Consider the following 24,513-nt stretch of genomic DNA (forward strand, 5'->3'; position numbering starts at 1 on the left):
CGGGCTGTTTTTTTTAAATTTTTATTTATTTTTATTTTTATTATTATTATTATTATTATTATTATTTTTTTTTTTTTTTGCGGTATGCGGGCCTCTCACTGTTGTGGCCTCCCCCGTTGCGGAGCACAGGCTCCGGACGCGCAGGCCCAGCGGCCATGGCTCACGGGCCCAGCCGCTCCGCGGCATATGGGATCCTCCCAGACCGGGGCACGAACCCGTATCCCCTGCATCGGCAGGCGGACTCTCAACCACTTGCGCCACCAGGGAGGCCCAAAATTTTTATTTATTTTATTTAAAAAAAAATTTTGGCAGCACTGGGTCTTCGTTGCTGTGCACGGGCTTTCTCTAGTTGCAGCAAGTGGGGGCTACTCTTCCTTGCAGTGCGCAAGCTTCTTATTGTGTTGGCTTCCTTTGTTGCAGAGCACGGGCTCTAGAGGGCAGGCTCAGTAGTTGTGGCGCATGGGCTTAGTTGCTCCGTGGCATGTGGGATCTTGCCGGACCAGGGATCGAACCTGTGTCCCCTGCTTTGGCAGGCAGATTCTTAACCACTGCGCTACCAGGGAAGTCCCCAACAGGCTGTTTTAAAAGGTGGGAGCGGGAGCTGGACAGAGAGGCTGAGCAGTCTTCTGAGGGAGGGAAGTCTGGGCCTGAAAGGTGCTGGGGACCCGCTCCTTGTCTGGGGCTGGATTGTGCTGGGCGGGTGGGGGAAGGGGGTTTGAGAGAGCTGGGATTGCCTCCTGGTGTCAAAGCCTGGAACCGCAGTAGGGTCCAGAAGGGAGGGGCTTGTGTTCAACGGGGCCCGCCCACTACCCAGCTTGTCTACAGCTCGGACATGTGCAACGCTCCCCCACCCGACTCCCCTCGAGAGCGGGATAGGCCTTGCCCAGCCCCCCACACCACCACCACCCCGGCCCCGCCCTCCCGCCGCAGTCCTCACCGCACCTCCCAGGGGCCGGCCTCGCGAAGTTCCTGCTGGAGCAAACGTGGGCTTCTGAGAACCCGGAAGTTACGTTATAGGCGCGCGTCCCGGGGGCGGGAGTCAGCTGAGCTGCTCGGGCGAGGTTGGAGTCACCTGAGATCGGCTAGGGTGAGCCGGTGATCTCCTGGGGGCGGGAGTTGGGTGCAGTACTGCGCCAGATTCAAGGGGGAGAGCTCTCCGGTCTTCTCGATCTATAAGGCGAGAGTGAGAAGATCCTCAGGATTTTAAAGAGGAGGAGTCGGCGGCGGCGGCGGCTTGCCAGGATCTGTCAGATCCCTGTCGAGGCTGGGGGGTCGCAGCTTCCAATCCGGGGAGACGGGGGTCCCTGGGGGGAGCCCTGTTGTAATCCCTGGGCCCAAGACGGAGGACCCACAGGCCGGGCACCATGGCGTCTATCCTGGATGAATACGAGGACTCCCTCTCCCGCTCGGCCGTCTTGCAGCCCGGCTGCCCCAGCGTCGGCATCCCCCACTCGGGTAAGGGAAGTGAGGGCGCCGCTGCACCTCTTAGCTCTCCTGGCATCTGCAAGAGAGGAGCGGAGGGGGTGGCTCCAGGAGCTCGGGTTCACCTCCTGGACGTGCAGTCTGGGTCTAGGCCCTTGATTCTCCTCAGGCTCTTATGGCCCCCAGCTGGTGGATGGTCGAAGATTGAAAGAGCAGCAAGAGCAGCCGCGTGATCTAGGCCCTGCCACTAGAGTCCTTCTAAGAGGGAACTGGGACTCAGATAAGGAAGTGTCTTGCTTAGAGGGCCGCAGTTGGGAAAACTGAGAATAGGCTCAGATGAGAATAGGCTCAGATGAGAATAGGCTTCATCTGATTCAGTGTTTTCCCCACCAGGCCCCTTCTGGAGGTGAGAGGAAGAGAGTGGGCAAAGAACTGGTGAAATGGGAGTGTCGTAGGGGCAGGAGGGATGGTCCTAGAGGGAACTTTGTCACTGAACAGGGGAAGATGAAGTACTTTAGGCTTTTGCTAGAGCTGTGTGCAGCTGGGCATTGAGGGGAAATTTTTGCAGCAGTTTGTTAACCAACTGATTGGAAGCATTCCCCAAGGATCCCTCCGCCCTCATTCTTCTGGAGACTCACTGAGAGTATTATTGCATGGGCAAGGAGGAGGGGAGAGAGCGGAACTAGACTGCTTTACTTGAGCTGGGATGGCTTGGCCAAAGATTGATAAGGGAGAACACCCAACCCTTCCCCGCCGACCCCATTACCACTGGGAGCAGGTATATCATGGTGTAACAGCATCCCAGGGGTTCAAAGAATCAACCCCTCACTGCTTTCAGAGATGTGGGAAGAGCCCAGAACCCCTAATGTAGCCTAGGACTAATGTAGCGGTGATTAGCAAACTGCTTGATATATTGGTATTCAAGTGTTGGCTAACCAAGGTCCCGGGGTAGCAATATGTTGGGAGGGTGGAGAGGAATATGTTGCCCTTCCTCCCTCTGTTCCATAGCTAACCTTTCCTTGGCTCCTCACCTAGGATATGTGAATGCCCAGCTAGAGAAGGAAGTGCCCATTTTCACGAGGCAGCGCATTGACTTTACCCCTTCTGAGCGTATCACCAGTCTTGTCGTCTCCTGCAATCAGCTCTGCATGAGCCTGGGCAAGGATACACTACTCCGGTAAGTGAGGACCCAAAAGGTTTAGGAGTAGGGAGTGGATTGGTGGTATTTTGGAACTACTGACTGACCGGGCCGTTTTTCCACTCAGGGCAGGTTAAACAGTGGATTTCGAATTTTCAGGAAATATCCTATCCCTTCCTAAAGAGAACCAGTGTAGCATAGTGGACCTGGACTCTGAGCTCAGCTCTCCCACTTAACAGGGATGGAATCTTGAGCAAGTCACCCAGTCTTTCTGAACACGTCCCTTCATCTGTTAAAGACAGTACCAACCCACAAGTTAGTCATGTAGATAAGCGGAACGGTCTAGAGTCCTGAAATAAATCCACTATAAATGGAAATAAAATATCTCAATAAAACTGGAAATAAATAGTATAAGTAAATGGAACTAATATATGACAAAGGTGTCAGCAAAATTGTTTATCCAGAATAATCATCTGGGATGAAACACAGCTAAATCTCTGTATCATAAAAATGAATTCTAAGTGGAATAATTATTTGAATATAAAAAATAGTGTGAATATTAAAAGAATATTTAATAAATTTCTATGTTCTTGGGCTGAAGAGAGACCTTCTTACTCAAGCTAGAAAATCCAGAATCCACAAGGGAAAAGGTAGATAGATTTGACCACGTAGTGATTGCTGTTATGACAAAATAAAAATAAAAAAGCATATGAAGCAGGTCAGGACAAAAGATGGTGGGAAAATAATGTTTTTCCACATATGACTGAAGATTTACATTCCTGTTCCTTAAAAAGCCCTTAGAAATTAATAAGAAAAAGACAGTCCAGGGAATTCCCTGTGGCCCAGTGGTTAGAACTCGACGCTTTCACTGCTGGGGCCCAGGTTCAGTCCCTGGTTGGGGAACTAAGATCCCATAAGCTGTGAGGTGCAGCCAAAAAAAAAACCGAAAAAAGACAGTTCAGTAGAAAAGGGAGGGTAAACAAGATAAACAAGCAGTTCACAGAAGAGGAACTCCAAATTTTCCAGTAAACATCTGAAAATAATTTTCAACCTGTGGGAAATGCAAATCAAAATCACAGTAAGATACCATTTTTTTTAACCTATCAGATTAGCAAAAATTTTAAACAGTAATATATGATGCTGGTGAAGATACACAGAGATGGACTCTCATACATTGCTGGAAAGAGTATAAATTGCCACCATCTTTTGGAAAAATAATCTGGCAATGTCTGTTAAACACTGAAATATCTATAACTTTGACCTGGCAATCCCACTTTGGGGAATACATACCATAGAAAGAAAAGTACCAGTTTGCAAAGGTATAGATACAAGGATGTTGATTCCAGCAGTATTTGTGGTAGGAAAAACTGGACCCAAGCTGCATATCCATCAATAGGAAAATGATTAAGTTATAGTTCACCCATAAAAGGGAATATTATGCAGTTATTAAAACAATGAGTTAGCTGTATCTGTTGACCCAGTGGGATGTTCATGAAATATCATTAAGTGAGAAAAGCAAATTATAATTAATATGCATACACACACATGTATACAATGTGAAACTATTTTTGTAAAAACTGATAAAATAAGCTTGTTTATATTATGAACATGGAGAAAGATGTTAACATCAGTTTTTTTCCGTTGGGAATAATAGGAGTTTGGGAAGAAAATCATTAACTTTTTCTTCATACACTGTTGTATTGATTCTTTAGTTAGAATGAGCATGTAATTTGAAAAGACTTTAGTAAGGGAAATACCTTAAATAGGAAATAATCTTAAGGGAGCACCCCTCAAGGTTATTGTGAAGGTTAATTGAGGTCATACTAGCTCAAGCTCTTGGCATGGTGCTTGGTATATAGAAAGTGCTCAGTAAGCATTAGCTACTACTGGTTGTTCCCTTTTTACCCCAGCATTCTGGGATACCCCTGCCTATCTTCCTAGATGCACTGGAGGTATGTTGAGCAGAAGGAAAAGACTTCTGCTTAGTGACTTCTCAGAATGAAGTGGGGGTGTTCTCAGAGCCGAGCGTTCTTAAGGAGGACCCCACGTGTGTTTCAGAGTTCCCTTGGGATTGTATTCAGAATTTTGTGTGTCTGTGTAGATTTCAGGGAAGAAAGGCTGTGCCTTTCATCAGATTATAAAGAGGTCTGTGATTCAACAGAAGGGTCTGCCCTTCTCTGGAGTGAGGCTGTGACTCTTGTCCCAACAGCATCGACTTAGGCAAAGCCAATGAACCCAACCACGTGGAGCTGGGGCGCAAGGATGATGCCAAAGTTCACAAGATGTTCCTGGACCCTGCTGGTAAGTGGTGGTAGAGTTCTGAGATGGGGGGGTAGGGGGTGGGGGGTGTTGAGGGTAGGTCACTGCCTGGGTGGGTGGGATCTGAGGGTGGGAATGGCAGCATCCTCTAGGGTGCCATGCTCTCCCCCACTCCAGGCTCTCACCTGCTGATCGCTCTGAGCAGCACTGAGGTCCTCTACGTGAACCGTAATGGACAGAAAGTTCGGCCCCTGGCACGCTGGAAGGGGCAGCTGGTGGAGAGTGTGGGCTGGAACAAGGCCCTGGGTACCGAGAGCAGCACAGGCCCCATCCTGGTCGGCACTGCCCAAGGCCAGATCTTTGAAGCAGAGCTCTCGGCCAGCGAGGGTGGGCTTTTCGGCCCTGCCCCGGATCTCTACTTCCGTCCGTTGTATGTGCTAAACGAAGAAGGGGGCCCAGCACCTGTGTGCTCCCTCGAGGCGGAGCGGGGCCCTGAAGGGCGTGGCTTTGTCATCGCCACCACTCGCCAGCGCCTCTTCCAGTTCATAGGCCGAGCAGCCGAGGGAGCTGAGGCCCAGGGCTTCTCGGGGCTCTTTGCTGCCTACACTGACCACCCACCCCCATTCCGTGAGTTCCCCAGCAGTCTGGGCTACAGTGAGTTGGCCTTCTACACCCCCAAGTTGCGCTCTGCGCCCCGGGCCTTCGCCTGGATGATGGGGGATGGTGTGTTGTATGGCTCGTTGGACTGCGGGCGTCCCGACTCCCTGCTGAGCGAGGAGCGGGTCTGGGAGTACCCAGAGGGGGTGGGTCCTGGGGCCAGCCCACCCCTGGCCATCGTCCTGACCCAGTTCCACTTCCTGCTGCTGCTGGCGGACCGGGTGGAGGCGGTGTGCACGCTGACGGGGCAGGTGGTGCTGCGGGACCACTTCCTGGAGAAGTTTGGGCCGCTGAAGCACATGGTGAAGGACTCCTCCACGGGCCACCTGTGGGCCCACACCGAGCGGGCCGTCTTCCGCTACCAGGTACAGCGGGAGGCCCGGGATGTCTGGCGCACCTACCTGGACATGAACCGCTTTGACCTGGCCAAAGAGTATTGTCGAGAGCGGCCTGACTGCCTGGACACGGTCCTGGCCCGGGAGGCCGACTTCTGCTTCCGCCAGCATCGTTACCTGGAGAGTGCCCGCTGCTACGCCCTGACTCAGAGCTACTTTGAGGAGATTGCCCTCAAGTTCTTGGAGGCCCACCAGGAAGAGGCGCTGGCCGAGTTCCTGCAGCGAAAACTGGCCAGTTTGAAGCCTGCCGAGCGCACCCAGGCCACGCTGCTTACTGCCTGGCTGACAGAGCTTTACCTGAGCCGACTCGGGGCCCTGCAGGGTGACCCTGAGGCCCTGAACCTCTACCGGGAAACCCGGGAGCGTTTCCGCGCCTTCCTAAGCAGCCCCCGCCACAAGGAGTGGCTCTTCGCCAGCCGGGCCTCCATCCACGAGCTGCTCGCCAGCCACGGGGACACAGAGCACATGGTATACTTCGCTGTGATCATGCAGGACTACGAGCGCGTGGTGGCATACCACTGCCAGCATGAGGCCTACGAGGAGGCCCTGGCCGTGCTGGCCCGCCACCGCGACCCCCAGCTCTTCTACAAGTTCTCACCCATCCTCATCCGTCACATCCCTCGCCAGCTGGTGGACGCCTGGATTGAGCTGGGCAGCCGGCTGGATGCCCGGCAGCTCATCCCTGCCCTGGTGAACTATAGCCAGGGTGGCGAGGCCCAGCAGGTGAGCCAGGCCATCCGCTACATGGAGTTCTGCGTGAACGTGCTGGGTGAGACTGAGCAGGCCATTCACAATTACCTGCTGTCGCTCTATGCCCGAGGCCAGCCAGCCTCGCTGCTGGCCTACCTCGAGCAGGCCGGGGCCAGCCCGCACCGGGTGCATTATGACCTCAAGTACGCGCTGCGGCTCTGTGCTGAGCATGGCCACCACCATGCTTGCGTCCACGTCTACAAGGTCCTGGAGCTGTATGAGGAGGCTGTGGACCTGGCCCTGCAGGTGAGCCAATGAGCCTTGACCCTGTCCAGGAGAGGGGCCTGGAGAGCAGTAGCTTCAGGTGCTGAAGGGTCGGAGGGACACTGTGGCTAGGGGGTGCTGGCTTCTCTCCCAGAGAGGAACTGTAGTATAGAGGTTAAGAACACAGACTCAAGTCAGGGTTTGAATTCTGGTTCTGCCTCTTACTAAGCTGTGTGACCTCAGGCTGGTTTCTGAACCTCTCTTTGCCTCAGATTATTCAGACGCAAAATGGGGATGATGTTATAGTACTTCCCTCACAGGTAAGTTCTGCATACCTGCTAGCCACAATTGCAGAAGGGGAAAGTGCTGAGTTGCATTGCTCAAATCATGAATTGTCACCTGTGTAGGATTGTGTGAAGTGCTATTTAAAATTCGAGGGAATTCCCTGGCGGTCCAGTGGTTAGGACTCTGCACTTTCACTACCAAGGGCGTGGGTTTGATCCCTGGTCGGGGAACTAAGATCCCGCAAGCCACGCAGCGAGGCCAAAAAAGAAATGGAATTCCTGGGTCTGAACCCAGGACTTACTAAATCAAAATGTCTGTGGGTGGGGCCCAGAAATCTGTATTTTGGATATGCTCCCCAGGTGATTTGTAAATTCACTAAAATTGCAGGCCCACCATCATAAGTAGCCTTTGCGTAGCTCTGACAGAGGCAGGCCCATTACTGAGACAGGTTCCTTCCCAGCCCCGAGAAGCCCCGTCTCACTTGCTGCCAGGAGTGCTGGGCCTCTGTCTTTCCCACAGACCCTGTCCTGAGTGGGGCCTGACCCTAACGCTCTCAGCCTCCCCACAGGTGGACGTGGACCTGGCCAAGCAGTGTGCTGACCTGCCCGAGGAAGATGAGGAGCTGCGCAAGAAGCTGTGGCTGAAGATTGCTCGGCATGTGGTGCAGGAGGAGGAGGATGTGCAGACGGCCATGGCCTGCCTGGCCAGCTGCCCCCTGCTCAAGATCGAGGACGTGCTGCCTTTCTTCCCTGACTTCGTCACCATCGACCACTTCAAGGAGGCGATCTGCAGCTCGCTGAAGGCTTACAACCACCACATCCAAGAGCTGCAGCGGGAGATGGAAGAGGCCACGGCCAGCGCCCAGCGCATCCGGCGAGACCTGCAGGAGCTGCGGGGCCGCTATGGCACCGTGGAGCCCCAGGACAAATGTGCCACCTGCGACTTCCCCCTGCTCAACCGCCCTTTTTACCTCTTCCTCTGTGGCCACATGTTCCACGCTGACTGCCTGCTGCAGGCCGTGCGGCCTGGCCTGCCGGCCTACAAGCAGGCTCGGCTCGAGGAGCTACAGCGAAAGCTGGGCGCCGCTCCACCCCCTGCCAAGGGCTCTGCCCGGGCTAAGGAGGCCGAGGGGGGCACTGCCACCGGGGGGCCCAGCCGGGAACAGCTCAAGGCTGACCTGGATGAACTGGTGGCCGCTGAGTGCGTGTACTGTGGGGAGCTGATGATCCGCTCTATTGACCGGCCCTTCATCGACCCTCAGCGCTACGAGGAGGAGCACCTCAGTTGGTTGTAGGAATGTGTCAACCCCGATAGGTGGGCAGGCAGTTGGGGGCTGTCCCTTCTTGGGAAGGCCACAGCGTCATCTGTCCTTGGTCTCCTGGAGGCTGCTGGGCTGGGACTGTGGTGGGGGGAGCGGAATTATAGCTGTTGTCCTCGAGGGGTGAGCTATGAGTGCATTCTGCCAGCTGCCTGTGCTGTTCTTCAGGGCTGCCTTAGAGCTGCTGTTTTGCCAGGCCGTCAGCCTGCTTCCCAGCAGAGGGCCTTAGCCTGGAGAAGTCAGAATTCTGACCCCATTACCATCCCCCCTGCGTCTAACAGCTCTTTCTTCCTTTTCCCTCCTCACACACATCATGTTCTCTTTCCGGAGCACTACCTACCATTATTCCTTTTCACTCTGTGGCTCTTCTTCCTCAGAAGGCCTCTCTTCTGTTGGCTTCTAGGTCCCACAGGTGAAAAGACAACCCCTCCAAGTCCTGGGCATGGGGTGGGGGGAAAGGTGGTGCTGATGGTGGGCATGCTCTTGTGCACACTGTCTGGGGCTCCAGTGTGAGGGGTACCCTGGGGCAGAGGGCCTCACGGAGGACAGTGGGAGATGGTGATGGCGTGGAGAGCATTAAACTGTCTGCACTGGTGACTGTGGAGTTGATGGCTTTGTGTTGATGCTGGGCAGAGTGGTGTGTCAGTGATCTCCAAGAGGGGCTAAGGTGTCACGGGGAAGCTGCCAGGGCCCTGCATGTTCAAGCCTTGGCCCTTGCTCCTTTTCCTGGAGATGTGACAGGATGATTTTGCCATTTTCTGCTCACTTCTTTGCCTTCCACTGTATCCTTTCTGACTCCAGGCTTCGGTTGGGAATTAGGGCCCACCCTCCCAAGTCTAGGAGCAGGGACTGTTCTTCCCTTTGGCCAGCAGGTGGTGTTGCTCCCCACAGAACCCTCCACACTCCGGCAGCAGGGGGCGCTGATTTCTCAAGTCACTTTCTCCACTGGTGCTTCCTTGGTCTATTCCCTCCCTAGTTGTTCCCAGGAGTTTTCTGGTAATCTCCACTGCCTAACCATAAATCTAAGCCCCTCATTCTTCCTCCCTCCACTGGCCCTTACGCATGCTGGATTTTGCTTGCCCCTCTCTTTGCCAGCCTGCATCCCTGCCTTCTCAACTTCTGCCCAGTTTTGATACTGCCCTACCACTGTCTGGCATTAAACCATGATTTTTTTTGGCCAAGCTGCGTGGTATGCGGGATCTTAGTTCCCTGACCAGGAATCAAACCTGTGCCCCCTGCATTGGAAGCGCATAGTCTTAATCACTGGACCACCAGGGAAGTCCCTTAACCATAATGTTGAGGTCCAACATGGAGGCAAGACTACCACTGCCCCCATCCATGGCATTTGGCAGATATGTTTTCTCCCCATCTATCTCCTTTGACCTGCCCATCCCCCCAGCTTACAGTTCTTTAGCTGTGGCTCGAGGCTAAGCCCTAGGGAGTCCTGAAGCAGGGCCTTCCCGTGACATCAGCTGAGCACCCTTTGCTCCATGGACTGGTGTTCGCAGTCCACTGCCCAGGTTTATGGGTGTGGTCTATCAGCCGCCCAGCCTGAAACAAAATAACAAGTGAGTGTTCCTGGAATCAGGCTGGGGTCAGGTCACCTGGCTAGTGACTGCAGGCCTTTCTCTTGCCCCTGCAGCCTAATCCTCTTCCAAGACTTTTATCTTCTGCAGCCCTGGGAGAATCTTGCCCTGTTTATTCTTCTCCAGGCACTAGAACAACGGGGTCTCTTCATGGCCCCTGCCAAGGGATAGGGCCAGAAGCTGCCCATCTTTTTTTTTTTTTTTTTTTTTTTTTTTTGCGGTACGCGGGCCTCTCACTGTTGTGGCCTCTCCCGTTGCGGAGCACAGGCTCCGGACGCGCAGGCTCAGCGGCCATGGCTCACCAGCCCAGCCGCTCTGCGGCATGTGGGATCTTCCCGGACCGGGGCACAAACCCGTGTCCCCTGCATCCGCAGGTGGACTCTCAACCACTGCGCCACCAGGGAAGCCCTGCCCATCTCTGATGAGCCTCAGACTCCCCATCTTGCCCCAGAAGCCAGAGTGGAAGCAAATGGGGGTAGCGTCCCACTGGGTGAGTAGAGGGCATCCTAATCCTGTTCCGTTTCCCCCGTTCCAGGAAGATTTGGAGGGCTCCTGCTCCCCATGTGGCCTAAGGCTCCCCTCACACCTAGACATGCCCAGTAGAGGGCTCAGGGTCGTATTCCCCACTGTCAGTGAGTACTAGGTGTAAACCTTGGCCCACCACTGGCATGGTCATTTGCTTACTTAGAACAGCTTGGGGCTTCTGTCTTTGCACATAATGGGTGCCTAATACATGTTAGTTAAACAGACACTGCCCTATTGCTCCCTCCTCCCGGAGGACTTGGCTAAGACAGCTTGGGACACCCCTGCCCCTTCTGTCCTCTCTTAAGCCTGCCCATCTGGTCCTAGGCTGCTTCCTCTTTCCTGGAAAAAGGCCCCAGTCTTCTCTGGCACTAACAGAATGGGGTTCCGTTGAGTCAGGGCAACGGGAAGCCACAGCTCTTAGATCCCTGGAAACCAAGCAAGGCCTGGAGTGGAGGGGAGAGAGACGGCCCTCGGGGCCTTGGCCCTAAGCCTGGGGGAGGGCCAGGAGGGGGTGGGGTGGGGGAGCAGCTACGTGGGTAGGGGCCAAGATGAATGAGCTGCTCCTGGAGCGGTCACTGGAAATAGGAGGAGTGGCCACAGGCAGTGACGCTGGGATCAGGGCAGGAGGCCTGTAAACAAGGAAGCCACCTGGGGGAGATGCAGGGCGGCCACTGGTCCTGGAGAGCAGGTGCTTCCTGAGGCCCGCCCTTGAGAGGGCCCTGGGGGGCCGCCTGACCGAGTCAGCGGTGGGCACTAGGGGGCGCTGTCTACTGGCTTCCTGAACTCACCGGCTCCTTTCCTCCGCTCCAGGGGGGAGTGGCCCCCGGAGGGTGTGCCCGCCCTACGTCTGAGGCCCGGGTGACCCGCTCGCCGCCCTTCTCCTGTCCCCAGGGCAGACTGGCCAAAGGCACCAACCCTGGCAGGGAGGGCGCGGGGCTCAGAGCCTGGCCAGCCCGGGTGTGAGCTCATTCCCCCAGGACCACCAACTCCCGCAGTTCCTGCGCAGCGCCCCCCTGCCCCGAGCTCGCGTCATAGGCCGGGCACCCCAACCCCACTGGTTGGGAGGGGGCCTCCAGGCTCCAGGCTGCCCTTGGCGCTGGCCCCCCTGGCGCCAGGGAAACAAAAGGTTAGGGGACCGAGAGGGAGTTATCGGGCCCCGCCACTACCACCGGGGGAGGGAGAAGGGGAGGGGGCCACGAGGGGCGCACCTCCTCCCCATTGCCCCAGCTCTGCAGATTCTTCGAGACACTTTCACAGGCGGAAATTCCCAGAGGTCAGAGGAGGGAAACGGTTAATTCCTTTTATTCAATGGGTCCCCCCTACACGCCTCCCCCCAACTTCCTCCCTCCACTTCCCGCCCCCCCCTGTGTGAACAGGAAGTGGAGAGGAAAAGGCTCTGAGCAGAGCAGCTGGGAGCAGGAGGCAGGGAGTGGGCGGCAGGCTTGGTGCCAGCCCTGCCCCTCACGGTTACTTGCTGGAGGGCCAGACCCACTGTGGCCTGGGAAAGAACCTGCAGTCCCGCTGGCGGGTGGCAGCAGAGCCGGGAAACAGCCTTGTGTCGGAGCCCCCTTCCCTCAGCCTGCTTCCAGGTCAGAGGCTGCTGCACTGAGGGCGCAGAGCATCCTCTGCCCAAGACCCAGCTGCCCTTGCCACTGCAGCCCCACCCCCACTGAAGGCTGGGCATCCCGAGGCTGGCAGGCATCTCTTCAGGCAGCAGCCAGTCCTGGCAGTGGCTCCAGCCACTCAGCCCCTTGGCCCTGCCAGTTCTTTGAAGCTCATGCAGCGCTTCCTGTTTGGGGCAGGCGATGCCAGGGCCCCTCCCCCACCATTGTTCTGTAGAGACCATAGGTCCATCTGTTGCCCCATGGTGGGGCCCCTAGGGAGTGCCACAGGGGAGCAGCCCCACAAAGGACCCTGCTGGCAGCTTTGCTTACGTGGAGCAAGGCTGGGCCCTGCAGCAGGTTGAGGGTGAATGGTGGCCAGAGGCAGGCCCGGGATGGGCAGTAGGACAGAAGGAGGATGCTAGATGGTTCTAGTCCTTGGGCCACCTTCAGCTTTCTCCTCCACCTGGACCATGGAGATGACGATATTCAGGGAGCTATACGTGCTGAAGCCACCAGGCGAGGGACACCATTCTTATGCCCAGCTTCCAAAAGGGCAAAGTGAGGCAGAGGGACAACCTTGGGCTAGGGATGGGCCATAAAAGGGGCACAAAGTAGGGTTCTTCTTTCAAGGGGATTAGCCCCTGCTCGCTGAATGCCCCTATTGGGTGCTTTCCTCTCCCTGAGCAGCTTTGCCTTTTCTCAGCTTTCACCTTGAAGTAGCCCTTGAGCTGAGCAGTAGGAGCCATGAGGTCACGGGAGGTTAGTTAGGGTGGCCCTAGGTTGGTGACCAGCAACCGATGTCCACTGAGAACAAGCCCGGGCAGGCCTGGCAGAAAAGGAGAAAGGGGCATTGGTTTGGCCCCTAGGAAGGTGGGTGCTACTTCTGGTTTCCAGGCTGCCGTGGCCAAAGGTCTATTTGTGTTTCCCAGGTGGAGAGGCAGGTGCTGTGTATCTCCAGCTCACCTCCTCTGCCGAGGCGTGGTCTCATGGCTCTGACCTTGACCTGCTTCCTCCCCCAGGGTTAGGACCCCAGACATGGTCTACTCCATTTCTCTCACCAGATCCTCTGGCTTCTCTCCCCAGCCCAGGACCTGAAACTGCCTAGATCACAGCTCCCGGAAGGTCAGAGCTGCAGAGACCTCAGATCGAGGCCATAGAGTGCTGTGGGACCTTTATTCAAATAAAAACATCCCTTATGGGGGCTTCCCTGGTGGCGCAGTGGTTGAGAATCTGCCTGTTAATGCAGGGGACATGGGTTCGAGCCCTGGTCTGGGAGGATCCCACATGCCGCGGAGCAACTAGGCCCGTGAGCCACAACTACTGAGCCTGCGCATCTGGAGCCTGTGCTCCACAAGAGAGGCTGCGATAGTGAGAGGCCCGAGCACCGCGATGAAGAGTGGTCCCCGCTTGCCACAACTAGAGAAAGCCCTCGCACAGAAACGAAGACCCAACACAGCAAAATAAATAAATAAATAAACTCCTACCCCCAACATCTAAAAAGAAAAAAAAAAAAAATCCCTTATGGATGTCCGTTACCTGAAATTGACATGCTGAGCATCCCTGGTGGGAGCTGGGCTGGCAGAGGGCAGGGATCACCTTACTCACTGTCGTTTCCTCCTCCATCCCAATTTCTATGAGATGCCAGGATGCCCAGGAACCAAGTTTGAAAACCACTGAGCTGCTGATCCCACCTCCTGATTTTACAGATGCTGAAGAGAAATTTGTGGCTGACATGAGGCTCCATCCAGGATCCGGTCCCTTCTCCATGAGATTCAGCATCGGTCAGCAATGATCCCACGTCCCCTGGGAGCCAGACGCGGTCCTAGACCCTTCACTGTGCTTGCTTTCCACCTCCAGTCAAGTGGGTTGAGCTGAGGGACAGGGAGGTGATCTGGAAAGAGCAGTCTCTGCTCTGTCATTTACCAGCTGTCAGTTTAATCACACCCTCAGAACCTCCATTTCTTCACCTGTAAAATGTGAATAAACACAGCAGACCTTGAGAGGCTCACATGAAGTTTAGGGAGAGCAGTGCAGCACATCTGTGGTTAGCCCGGGGCCTGGCACCCACACGTCCCCAATGGCTTGCTTCTCCTCCACTTTACTCTGTGCCTGTTCCTCTAGGGCTGGGACCCTGTGAGCCCTATCATGGTTCTCTCCTCACAAACCCCTCTGATCTCCTCGTGGGAAATCAGAGTGGAATTGGAAGAAAGAGGCTTACTTGAGAAGGTTTTTCTGGTTTCTCAAAAGACGGTCGTTCTGGGGAAGAGAGGTTCAGGATGAGTATGAGAGAGGAAGCACTCAGGCATATAGAATGTGGCCACTGAGGTGGGACAGGGGTGCTACCTTGGGGGACAGGGTCCTGGTTTCCTGGAGGAGAGAGGGCACTACTCCAGCTCCAGGGGACAGTTAGGAGAGGCTGAGGGGACTGGGCCAGGCGTGGCTCCTCTGCCAGCCTGCCCTTATGGTCCAGCCCAGAGCTTGCACAACAGCCTGGCTGGCTGGCACTCCCCTGAGAGCCTCAGGAAGTCCCCCTTGTCCCCCCCTTGACCTTTGACCCTTTGGGCCTGCCGCAGGCCAGAATTCCAGGCAGCTGTCCTCCCTTTTACCTTCTGTTCCTGGCCATTTCCCTTTAAGGCTGGAACTCGGAGACACCCCAGACCCCCACCTTACAGCTCATCTTTTCACATGCTCTCAGTACAGACCAGCTGGAGCCTCCCCTAGGGCAGCTCCCTCTGTGAGCCAGTGGGGACCCTTGGCCACAGGCCAGCAGGATCCTTGGAGTCTGAAGGGCCCAAGCCTTATAGGAGAGCCCCCCAACAAGTGCTCCTGAACTCCAGACGTCCACCCAGGTGCCGTGCCCAACTTTATCCCTGTCCCAAAGTCCAGGGGGTGAAGCCAGCAACAGCAGACAGAGCCCCTCCTCCTCTGCCGCCATCCTCTGAGCAAAGTTAGAAGAGCCCTTGATACTGTTCCACATTAAACCATGCTGCGCCTCACGGCACTCGGCTGCGCAATCAAATAATTCCCTTTGGTTTTTCTAGTGGACTTTTTGCTTTTATGTTTTAGCGTTTCTCGGCCTTTTTTTTTTTTTTTTTTTTTTAAGCAATCAGTCTAAATTTGTCATCGCACATCCCCCATTTCCGCCCCCAATGGCCTCCTTTTTATCCCCTGGAATCTGGAAACCATATGTGTGGGCAGAAAGCCCCCAGCATCCCCCACAGCACCCTGGCTCGTCCTGACCTCCTCAGGGGCAGCCTGTTAGCTGCGGGAGAGTCTAGGATCCAGGCTGGGGCTGGAAAGGGAGTTTCTCTTTGGACCTTCCCAGCTCAAGCCATGGAGAAGCCGTGTGGTCTAGTGGTTAGGGCTGAAACACACGGGTTCTGTCCCCAGCAATCTCTTTGACTAACGCTAGAAGCCTGGGAAAGTCCCCTTGGTATCCAGGGGACTCAGTTTCCCCACGAGCTGAGAGGCTCAGACCTTCACCTGCTAGCTCAGCTCCTCTCGGCCTTGGTAAAACAGTTTTTGATCCAAAAATTTTGCTCCGTCACTTACAAGCTGTGTGACCTTGACAAATGGCTTAATCTTTCTGAACCTCAGTTTCCTCATCTATAAATTAGAGATGATTATTCTGCCTATCTCCCGGTTTTAGAGTTAAATAAGAAAACATACTCTCAAGGGCCTAGTGTCAGGCATGCTGTAAATAAAAAGCTCAATAAACAGTAGTTGTTATTGTTAACAATAAGTAGACATACATAATGAGATGGGAATGTGTTCTCAGCAGGCACTGCTCTGAGGCCCAATCTGCCTCTGCCTCTCCTGCTTAGGCTGCCTGTCTGGACCTTCCGCGGGCCTCCTCCGGCTCTAGAAGGGGCAGGGATGCGTTACCAGTAGCTGTGGATCAGGGCCGAGGCCCTGCTGCTCTTCCCTGTCTCCATGACAACCCCAGCCCCTCCCCTCCTTCCTTCCTCGGGAGCTTTCTGTTTACTGTAAACAGCTGCCCCAGCTCTGCCCTAGCTGATCCCGCCCAGGGCCAGCCAGACCCTCTCTGAACTGGGCACTGGTTTGATGTGTGAAGGTCTGGGCACAGCGTCTGGGCTCCACACAGCCTTGAACAGGCTCTGCTTTGCCACCTTGACTGGAGGGGAGGGAGGGAGGGGAAGAGCCTGTCGCCTCAGACTAGGGCAGCCAGAGCCTCAGAGACAAGGAACAGATAAAGCGTAATTGAGGAGGACCATGCTGAGAGAGCCTGGTAGAGAGACCTCTGGCTTGGCCTTGGACTGACCTGGGTTCAAATCCTCGCCTGGATTTGCTCACTGTGTGACTTCAGCCTGGTCATTTAACTTCTCTAAATTTCACTCAGTTTATTGATTTGTAAAATGGAGATTGTAACACCTTCCTCAGAGGATTGGTTGCTATGTAGATTGGTGATAATGCATGTACATTATCATGGCATGTTGCTAGCCTGCACTGATGGTGGCTGGATTTATTATTTCACCTCTCAGATGCTCTCATGCTCAGGGACCTTGCGTGAGTCCGCTGCCTCACACGCCTCAATCACACTAGCCTGCAAGCATGTGTATGTATACACACAGCAAATGCATACAAACCAGGTAATGAAATGAAACTCACAAGTGTCTGAGGCCCAGGAGAATCTTCATGAAAGTGGAGGAAGAGTCTAGCTGTTTCCTAAGCCATTACTTGGGCCCAAGTGAGCCGACACTGGAGCTGGGACATCTGTGTGTACCACCATCACCAGGTCGCCACAACTGTCCAATTCTCTCTCAAACAGCCCCCAGGATCACACCCACCCTCCTTGCCCAGCTGACCACAGTGCAGGAAGACAGGGAATGCTGTTAGGGTATGGCTCCCCTTTCCTGGGGATCAAGCTTTCAGGGCAAGCTGTCTGGGACATGAGGCTCCTGGCTCCCAGCTCCCGAGGGGCTCACAATGGTTCCTTCGACTCTCCAGCACCTTTGGAAGTACCGGCCAGTTAGCGGAGCCTTAAAGGGTGAGATTCAGACCTGCCATTCCCCTTACCACCAGAACCAGGAAAGGCTAGGGTTAGGCAGGGGCATTCATTGATTTGAGTCATTCCCCACAGGCCCATGAGTAAGAGTGACTCTGGATTTCCAGGTTCTACTCCCCACCAAGATGCCTGTCGGGGTCTTCCAAGACTGGGTCCCTGTTGGTCCCAGGTGCAGTCCTGGGGTTCTGCCTTGGGCTTGGCTCCTTCCGGATCAGGGAGTAGCAGCTGGGGAGGCTTGTGGGCTTAGCTGACTCTGCTGCCCTCACACCCCTTTCGCTACAACTGGGCCTAACTCTGGAGTTTCTGTCCTCACCCGGGCATGGGCTGCATGAGAAAGGAGAGGAGCCCCCAGCACTAAGTCAGCCCCGTGGACAGGGCTGGAAATCCCCCACTTCTTACCTTGGCCGGTTGAGGAAACAGCCTCCCGGCAGAGGGCCGCCTCCCGCCAGGGACTTTTCTCCTGGGGGTGACACAGCATACAGGGCAGCTGCAGGGACCCCAGCCGCACTTCAGCCAGCCTGGGGTGAGGGGAGCAGCACACAGGACCACTCTCTCCCTTGTGGGAAACATGGCAGCCAAAGGTCCTAGAACCCAACTGGGACATAGGCAGGCCCGAGAGGGTAGGCAGGGAGAAGGGAGGCCGCAGGGGTAGTGATAGCCCAGAAAGTCCACGCTGCTGGTAACATCTGGGAGTCTGACCGGGCCCAAGTGGTTCTGCATCCAGAGCTCACCAGCCCCTCCTCCATAGCTCCCTTCCCTCGCCCAGCACCCAATCTGAAACAGGCTTCTGATAGGCTATAAAGCCCTCACTGATCTCCTGGGGTGGTGGTCTCCAAACTTTTTTGATTATGAATATTTATGTATAGATTAGACACTATAGTCAAAACACATAATAAATATTATTAAAGTTCAGTTTACTTTTTAGATAAACAATGAATCTAAATTGAAATTCTCCTATTTCCTCCAGCCCCCCAGACAGATGGCCTTGCTCACTCCTGCAGGCAGACCACTGAAGAGCCCACCACACTGAGAGGTGAAGGTAGGACAGTCCTTCTCAGAGCTCACCATCCACTTTGCAGGAGGGTACAGGGTTGGGGGGGGGGGGACTTGTTTTCTTAATACATTTGCAAACCACAGACAATAGAGTAACCCACAGCCGAAGCCCTTCTATTTGCTGCTGTTGTGAACTTTAAAAGAAACTTGGGGACTTACCTGGTGGTCCAGTGGCTAAGACCCTGCGCTCCCAGTGCAGGGGGTCTGGGTTTGATCCCTGTTCAGGGAACTAGATCGATCCCACATGCCATAACTAAGAATTTGCATGCTGCAAGTAGAGATCCTGCCTGCCGCAACTGAAGATCCTGCACGGGGTGATGAAGACCCCATATGTTGCAACTAAGACCCGGTGCAGCTAAATAATAAATAAATAAATAAAAGAAGCAATTGACTGGCTTCAAAAAACTTAAAAAAAAGAAAGAAAGAAAACAAACTTGGTCATCTTAGGTAAGCCCCTATTGCTGCAGTCGTGGTTATGCTGCAGCTCCCCACCCCAGAGGCCCGTCCCTAGAACCGCAGCACCTGATGTAGAAAGTGAGTGTTTATCAAGGAAGAATACAGAGACCCAGGATGCGTGTGTGTGTGTGTTGTGTGTGCATACACGTGCATGCGCGCCTGGGATGCGCCATTCAGACGGAACCTGCCCCCTTGCTTGCGGGGTGGCCTGCCCTTTCTACCCCGCTAGAGGGAAGGCAAGCCCAGGACCCTCTCCCTGCTCTTGGATATGTGGCCCAGCCCATGGGTCAGCCCTCTTAGCAGGGAGCAGGGGCCCCTCAGGCAGAGGATAGGGGCCTGACTTTTCTGCCAAGGCCGGAGCTGTCACTGGCTCCAACTGGCCTGGCTGGCTCTGCGGCCAGCGCTTCCTCCTTCATTCAAAAGCCCAGCCCTGTAAGGGTGGCAGAGAGGGAGGGTGAAGGGAGGGCTCAACCTCCAACCCCCTCCCCCCTCACTGACAGCTGTAATCTGCTTGGGAAAATCTCTTTTTTTTCCGCACAGGAAAAAATATTAGTTGTCCCGATAACAAGGAAAACAAAATCCAGCGCAGGGCATCAGAGACTTCCTGAGGCGGGAAACAATGTCCAGGGAGCTCAGTGGAGAAGCCCGAGCTGGGAGGCTGAGGGGGAGCTGAGAGAGGACACTGGTCCAGGCCTATCCGGCCGGCGGGGGAGGGGGATGACAGATCGAGGAACTTGGAAAAAAGATTTCCCCCCCAAAACCTTGAAGTCTGGGCTGTTGAGCTATATCCGGGAAATGATTCAGGACCGGTGCACGTCCCTAAATGGGATCAGGCCCCATCAGCTCAGGTGCTCTGAGTCTACCTCTCTTCCCTCCCAGTCCCCAGCCTGTTCTCCTGGGTGCTGTCCCTCCCATCTGGGGGGCTGGGGATGAGGCAGGAGGGTCCCTTCCTGGGCGCCTGGAGAGGCCATGGGCACCCCATGGGTGCGCCTCTCCTAGTATTCTTGCCTTGTCTGCCCACAGCTGCTTCCCTGGGTAACTTTCCATTGCGGGTGGGGGGTTTCAAGAAGGGGAGGACTTCTCCAAAGGCCCCATCCCCAGGCCTAGGGGACTCTGTTGCCCATTTCCCTCTCGGCCCAGGGCACCTGCACCATTTGGTCCAGTGGGTGTGGCCTCTGAGCACTATGGGCTCTGGGGAGGGGCATGCTCCCAGAGAGCAGTAGTTCTGACTCTGACTGCACACTGGGTCACTTAGAGGCTTTTGGAAAATACCAGTGCCTCCTAGGCCTCATCCCAGACCAATTATATCAGAATCTCTAGGGAGCTGCTCAGGTGATTCTTTTTTTTTTTTAATATTTATTTATTTATTTTGGCTGCGCCGGGTCTTAGTTGCGGCATGCGGGATCTTCGTTGTGGCATGTGGGATCTTTTTTTAGTTGCGGCATGTGAACCCTTAGTTGTGGCCTGTGGGATCTAGTTCCCTGACCAGAGATCGAACCCGGGCCCCCTGCATTGGGAGCGTGGAGTCTTACCCACTGGATCACCAGGGAAGTCCCTGCTCAAGTGATTCTTGTGTGCTTCATGGAGCAGGGGATTCTTGAGGAACCCCCCGCTCCATGAACCTGTGACCCTTTGGTCACTTGCTGGCTGGTCCCCTTCACCTCTAGCATCAGCACTGGCCTCTCAGTTTCAGATTAGAGCCCCTCAGAATTTACCACCTAGCCAGTGGCGTCCAGAGGTGCCTGCAGAGTTCCTTGACCAGCTGGAGGCCAGCTGCCCAGCCCAAGAGCAGGTTCTGGGTTACCCCACCCCCTCCCTCTGCTCCTTCTTCTTCCCCCTGGGCAATGACGCTTGGGGCCTTTGTTCTCAGCCAATAAGAGTGTGACCAGAAACCTACCCACAGCTTAATTACAGCTCCATTCACTGGCCCTAGGCTGGCCACGGTCCACACTCAACCTGCCCAGCTCTCTCGCTCAGCATCCCCCACTCCCCACAGCCTGTAGCCCAGGCAAGCCCAGCGCAGCTCCTCCCCACATCCCAGGGTCGTCTCCAGCTTTGTTCTCAGCAGGACCCGAGATTCCTTCCCCCACAATGCCCTTAGCCCTTGCTCTGTACATAACTTAGGGTCCTCAGGGAGATCTAGGCTCTGAGCCTTTGTGGCTTTCCCCAAAGGCTGGGGGCGCCCCGCCAGAGTGCTGCTGCTGTGCCATGCCACATACTGAGCTTACATGGGCTTACTCTGAAGTCAGACTATTCCTGGTTCTTCTTTTTTTTAATTTTCCTGGTTCATTTTTGATTGTTCATAAGCATGTTCCAGTCTCCTATGTGCTGTGTCTATAGGGGGATACGTACACGCAGGAGCCACAGCCCCTCCCCTCAAAGGCCTTCTCAATACAGAGGGAAGGACTGTAATGAGGTATCACAAGGTAGCGCCATTTGAATTCCTTGAAGCCTTCTCAGGAATTCCCCACCAGCACAGTGCATGGAGTATTTTGGACACTCCAGAAATGTTTGTTGAATGAATATTTGTTTCTTAAGTGGAGCACAGTATGTCCCTCCCCTAGCAGTACACATAAAAGGAGATATCTCAGGGGTCAGGGATAAGACGGCATTCCAGTTGCATCAAATGGGGGAGAGTGGAGGGTAGAATGAGCTGGGGCCTGGGGCCTGGCTGAAGAGAACTCACTAGGGTCCTTTTTTGTTCCTGGCCAGGTTTTTACCAACTGAGGGGCTTGCAGGTCCCCAAGGTCTGTTCAGAGGGCCAGTGGCTTACCAGTCCCTCTGCCCAAGTTGTCTTGCCCACCTGGAGAATCACCAGAGATCCTGAGAGGCAGGACCACAGAGCAGGCTTCTTCCTTCTCCTAAGGGGGCCTTCTTGGCCTGGGATTCCCAGGGGTCTCCCCTTTCCCTCTGGAAGAGACCATCCCAGCTCCCAGCCTTCATCACAGCATTTTCCAAACAGGTGGAGGATGCTGTGGACACTTGTCCACCTGGCTACGGGAGAGGGGAAGCCCCATTGCTTGTCCCTGGGGCTTCATCCTCCCCAGGGGGAAACAGTTGGCCGAGAAGCCACTGCCTGCTCCCCAGAAGCTAAGGATCTGACCCCTGGCCTGGGCAGTGGGCAGCAGGCTTCAGGAGCTTGGGGTGAGGGGGCTTACAAGGGAGGGGCTCCAGTCCCAGCTGCCTCGCTTTGGGTACTAACAGGCCACGCTGGGGGCAGCCGAGATTGGGGGGGAGCACCACCACCTGCTTTTCCTTGTTTTGTTTTCAGGGCACTAATTACTGTGCTGAGCTCCGAGCTGCCTAATGAGGCCGTTTGGATTTCCTGTTGTTCTGGCTTCCCAAGACCCTTAAAGGGCCAGCATCGCTCTAGGAGCGTGCCGGGTGGGACACCAAGCGCTCTGGTGAGGGTGAGCACAGAGGGGCTATCCCTAGGCTTGGCCTGAATGCCAAGGGCAGTGAGAGGGGCTGGTCCAGTACTTCCCGGCTGCCTTCACGCCCTCCAAGAGGACCTGCTCAGAAGTGCCCGCACCGGAAGCAGGAGCTTCAGAACTGTGTAGCCTGGCCAGAGCATGTGATTGGGGGGAGGGGGAGGCAAGGAGGCCAGGGCTGAGGAAGAAAGGCTGGTGATGTCACCAGTGCCCAGACTGTGAGAACCACTGCAGCACCAGGCAGGAGGGAAACGCCGTGACGTCCTGTTCCCCCCTCACCCTGGAAAATAAACACTTGTTGTCTGAGTGGCCAGCGCCACTTCCGAAGGGGCAGGCTGGCCAGGCTAGAGGCTCAGAAACGGGCCTGAGCCCAGCTTTGAGCAAAGGCCTTTGCCCAAGATGCATGCAGAAAGGCCTGTGGGTCAGGCTGCCCCAGAACTCAGCCCCTCTACAGCACACCACCCAAACGGGGCTTACCGGGTGCATTCACTCCCTGTGCACCTTAGGGCTCATCTTTGCACGTGAAGGAGCTGAGAACAGCTAGGGATGCCAGGGAACCCCCTTCCACACTTGCTGGGGGCTGCAGATGGACGGGCAGGGCGGGTGTGGGTGGGGGGCGTCTGCCTCCTGAGTCTCCCTTAGATGTGAGTCACAGCCTAGGCTCTAGGACCTGTCCTAGGTGCCCCTCAGGCTGCCCCGAACTGTGGGTCCCCTGGGGCCCAGGAGGCCTGGCCTGCAGCGCCCTCCCCCACAGACGGGGTGACAACATTGTTGTTCTTATACGGGGCCTTCCGCCTGGAGTTCCGGCTCCGCTAAATGGTGGGAATGAGGGTCCCAGGGACAAAGCCAGCCTGGTTCCCGCAGCCACCTCAGAATGGACGGAATCCCCATTGTGTGCGGGCGCCCTGTGCCCGCCCTCCCCTTGCCCGCGCCGGACATGCCAACAAACAGCTCATTGAGCCCGGGGGAGGGGCGCAGGAGACAACAATGTCCCCCAGCGGGCCAGGGCAGTGAGCTCAGCTGGGGGTGGGGGCTGCCATGGAGGCCGGAGGGCGATGATCTCAGCCTGGGGAGGGCCGGCCTGTGAGACAGGCTGACCCTGGCCTGGCCGCCCTGGTGAGGCTGAGAAGGGCTGACGGGGCCGGCCTCGCCCTTGCTGCCCCACCCCCTGGGCCGAGCTGGGAACTGATCGGCGCTTCTCACGCTTAAACTGCCCCCGCCTTGGGCACCCAACAGGCGCAGCAGGGGGGTCCACAGGACCCAGCAAGCCACCCCATACCCGAGGGGCTTGTGGACCCTCCCTCTAGCGGTGCCAATTCAGAAGCCCCCCTCGGCAAGGCCCAAACAGAGCTCTCCCACACCACCAGCCCACACTGGCCACAGCAGGACTTTTAGATCAAGAAGTGAATGCACTTTCTACACCCAGAACCATCTAAAGAGCAGGCAACAGCCTGAAGAGGGAGGGAGGGTCCTATCTCCGGAGGTATTCAAGCCCTTGGCTATAGAATATGGGGCTGGTCTAGGTGCCCTTGAGAGCTCACCTCACCCTGAGTTTCTAGGTTAAGGCCCCAGCTCCTTCCCTTGAGACACCTCTGGATTCCCTTTGTGGGTTTCAGGCCCGAGATCGGATGAACCTAGGCCTGATCCAATCCTTTATCCTCTTCCAGCCAGGCTTCCAGCCAGGCTGCCAGGCAGGGCCTCAGGACTCTGAGGGAAAGAGTAGGAAAGTGGCTGGGGGGTGGGGCGGAGGGGGGAGGGGTGTGGAGAGAGGTATGGCCAAAGCAGCCCCCACTCTCAGTATAGGAGCCAGGGAAGCCCTGAGGCTGGTCATGTTTGCAGGGCTCTATCTAGAAAGCCAGGGGTGGAAGAAGAGAGTGGCTCCTGGCAAGGAAAATGTGGGGCCTGTCCCAACAGGTCCTCAGGGGTCTGGCATTCTCAGGGGCCCAGCCATCTCAAGGGCAGGACCCAGGCTTCGGTGTATACCTGGCCACCAGCCACAGATGCAGAAGGCTCCTGGTTGCCTCTGGCCTTTCCTCTGTACCTCCCTGCTCCAGACCACCCTGCACCCCACTGCCAGATGGTGGCTGAACACCCTCCTTGGCTCAAGAACCCACAGGTTCCCTAAAGCCCATCAATCAAGTCCGAATTCATCTGTCTGATGGATCTCCATACCCTACCTGTCTAACCTCACGTCCAACTCTGCACACGCAAAGTCTGCTCCAGCTATACCTACTTCATTTCCACTCTGATCCTTTTCCTCTCTCCATTCCGCCTGGCAGGAATGCCCTCTCTTCTCTTTTTCTAAGTTCTGCTCCTTCTTCCAGGTCCAGTGCCTTCCCCTCACTCCCCACAAAGCCTCCCCCATCCCTCTCTGAACCCTGGTTCTGCAAATCATCACATTCCT

At 55.6% G+C, this 24,513-nt stretch overlaps 1 protein-coding gene across 1 annotated transcript; it reads left to right on the forward strand.

Moving 5' to 3' along the window:
* Positions 1-1,006: 1,006 nt before the first annotated feature.
* Positions 1,007-9,568, forward strand: VPS18 (VPS18 core subunit of CORVET and HOPS complexes). The gene is made up of 5 exons (XM_060096634.1): positions 1,007-1,455; positions 2,458-2,599; positions 4,770-4,861; positions 4,997-6,867; positions 7,679-9,568. Exons 1-5 carry the CDS (start codon positions 1,365-1,367, stop codon positions 8,402-8,404), a joined length of 2,922 nt encoding a protein of 973 aa, XP_059952617.1. The 5' UTR covers positions 1,007-1,364; the 3' UTR covers positions 8,405-9,568.
* Positions 9,569-24,513: the final 14,945 nt, after the last annotated feature.

Source organism: Mesoplodon densirostris, chromosome 4 (genome assembly GCF_025265405.1).
Source record: "Mesoplodon densirostris isolate mMesDen1 chromosome 4, mMesDen1 primary haplotype, whole genome shotgun sequence".
In the NCBI taxonomy this organism is placed as follows: Eukaryota; Metazoa; Chordata; class Mammalia; order Artiodactyla; family Ziphiidae; genus Mesoplodon; species Mesoplodon densirostris.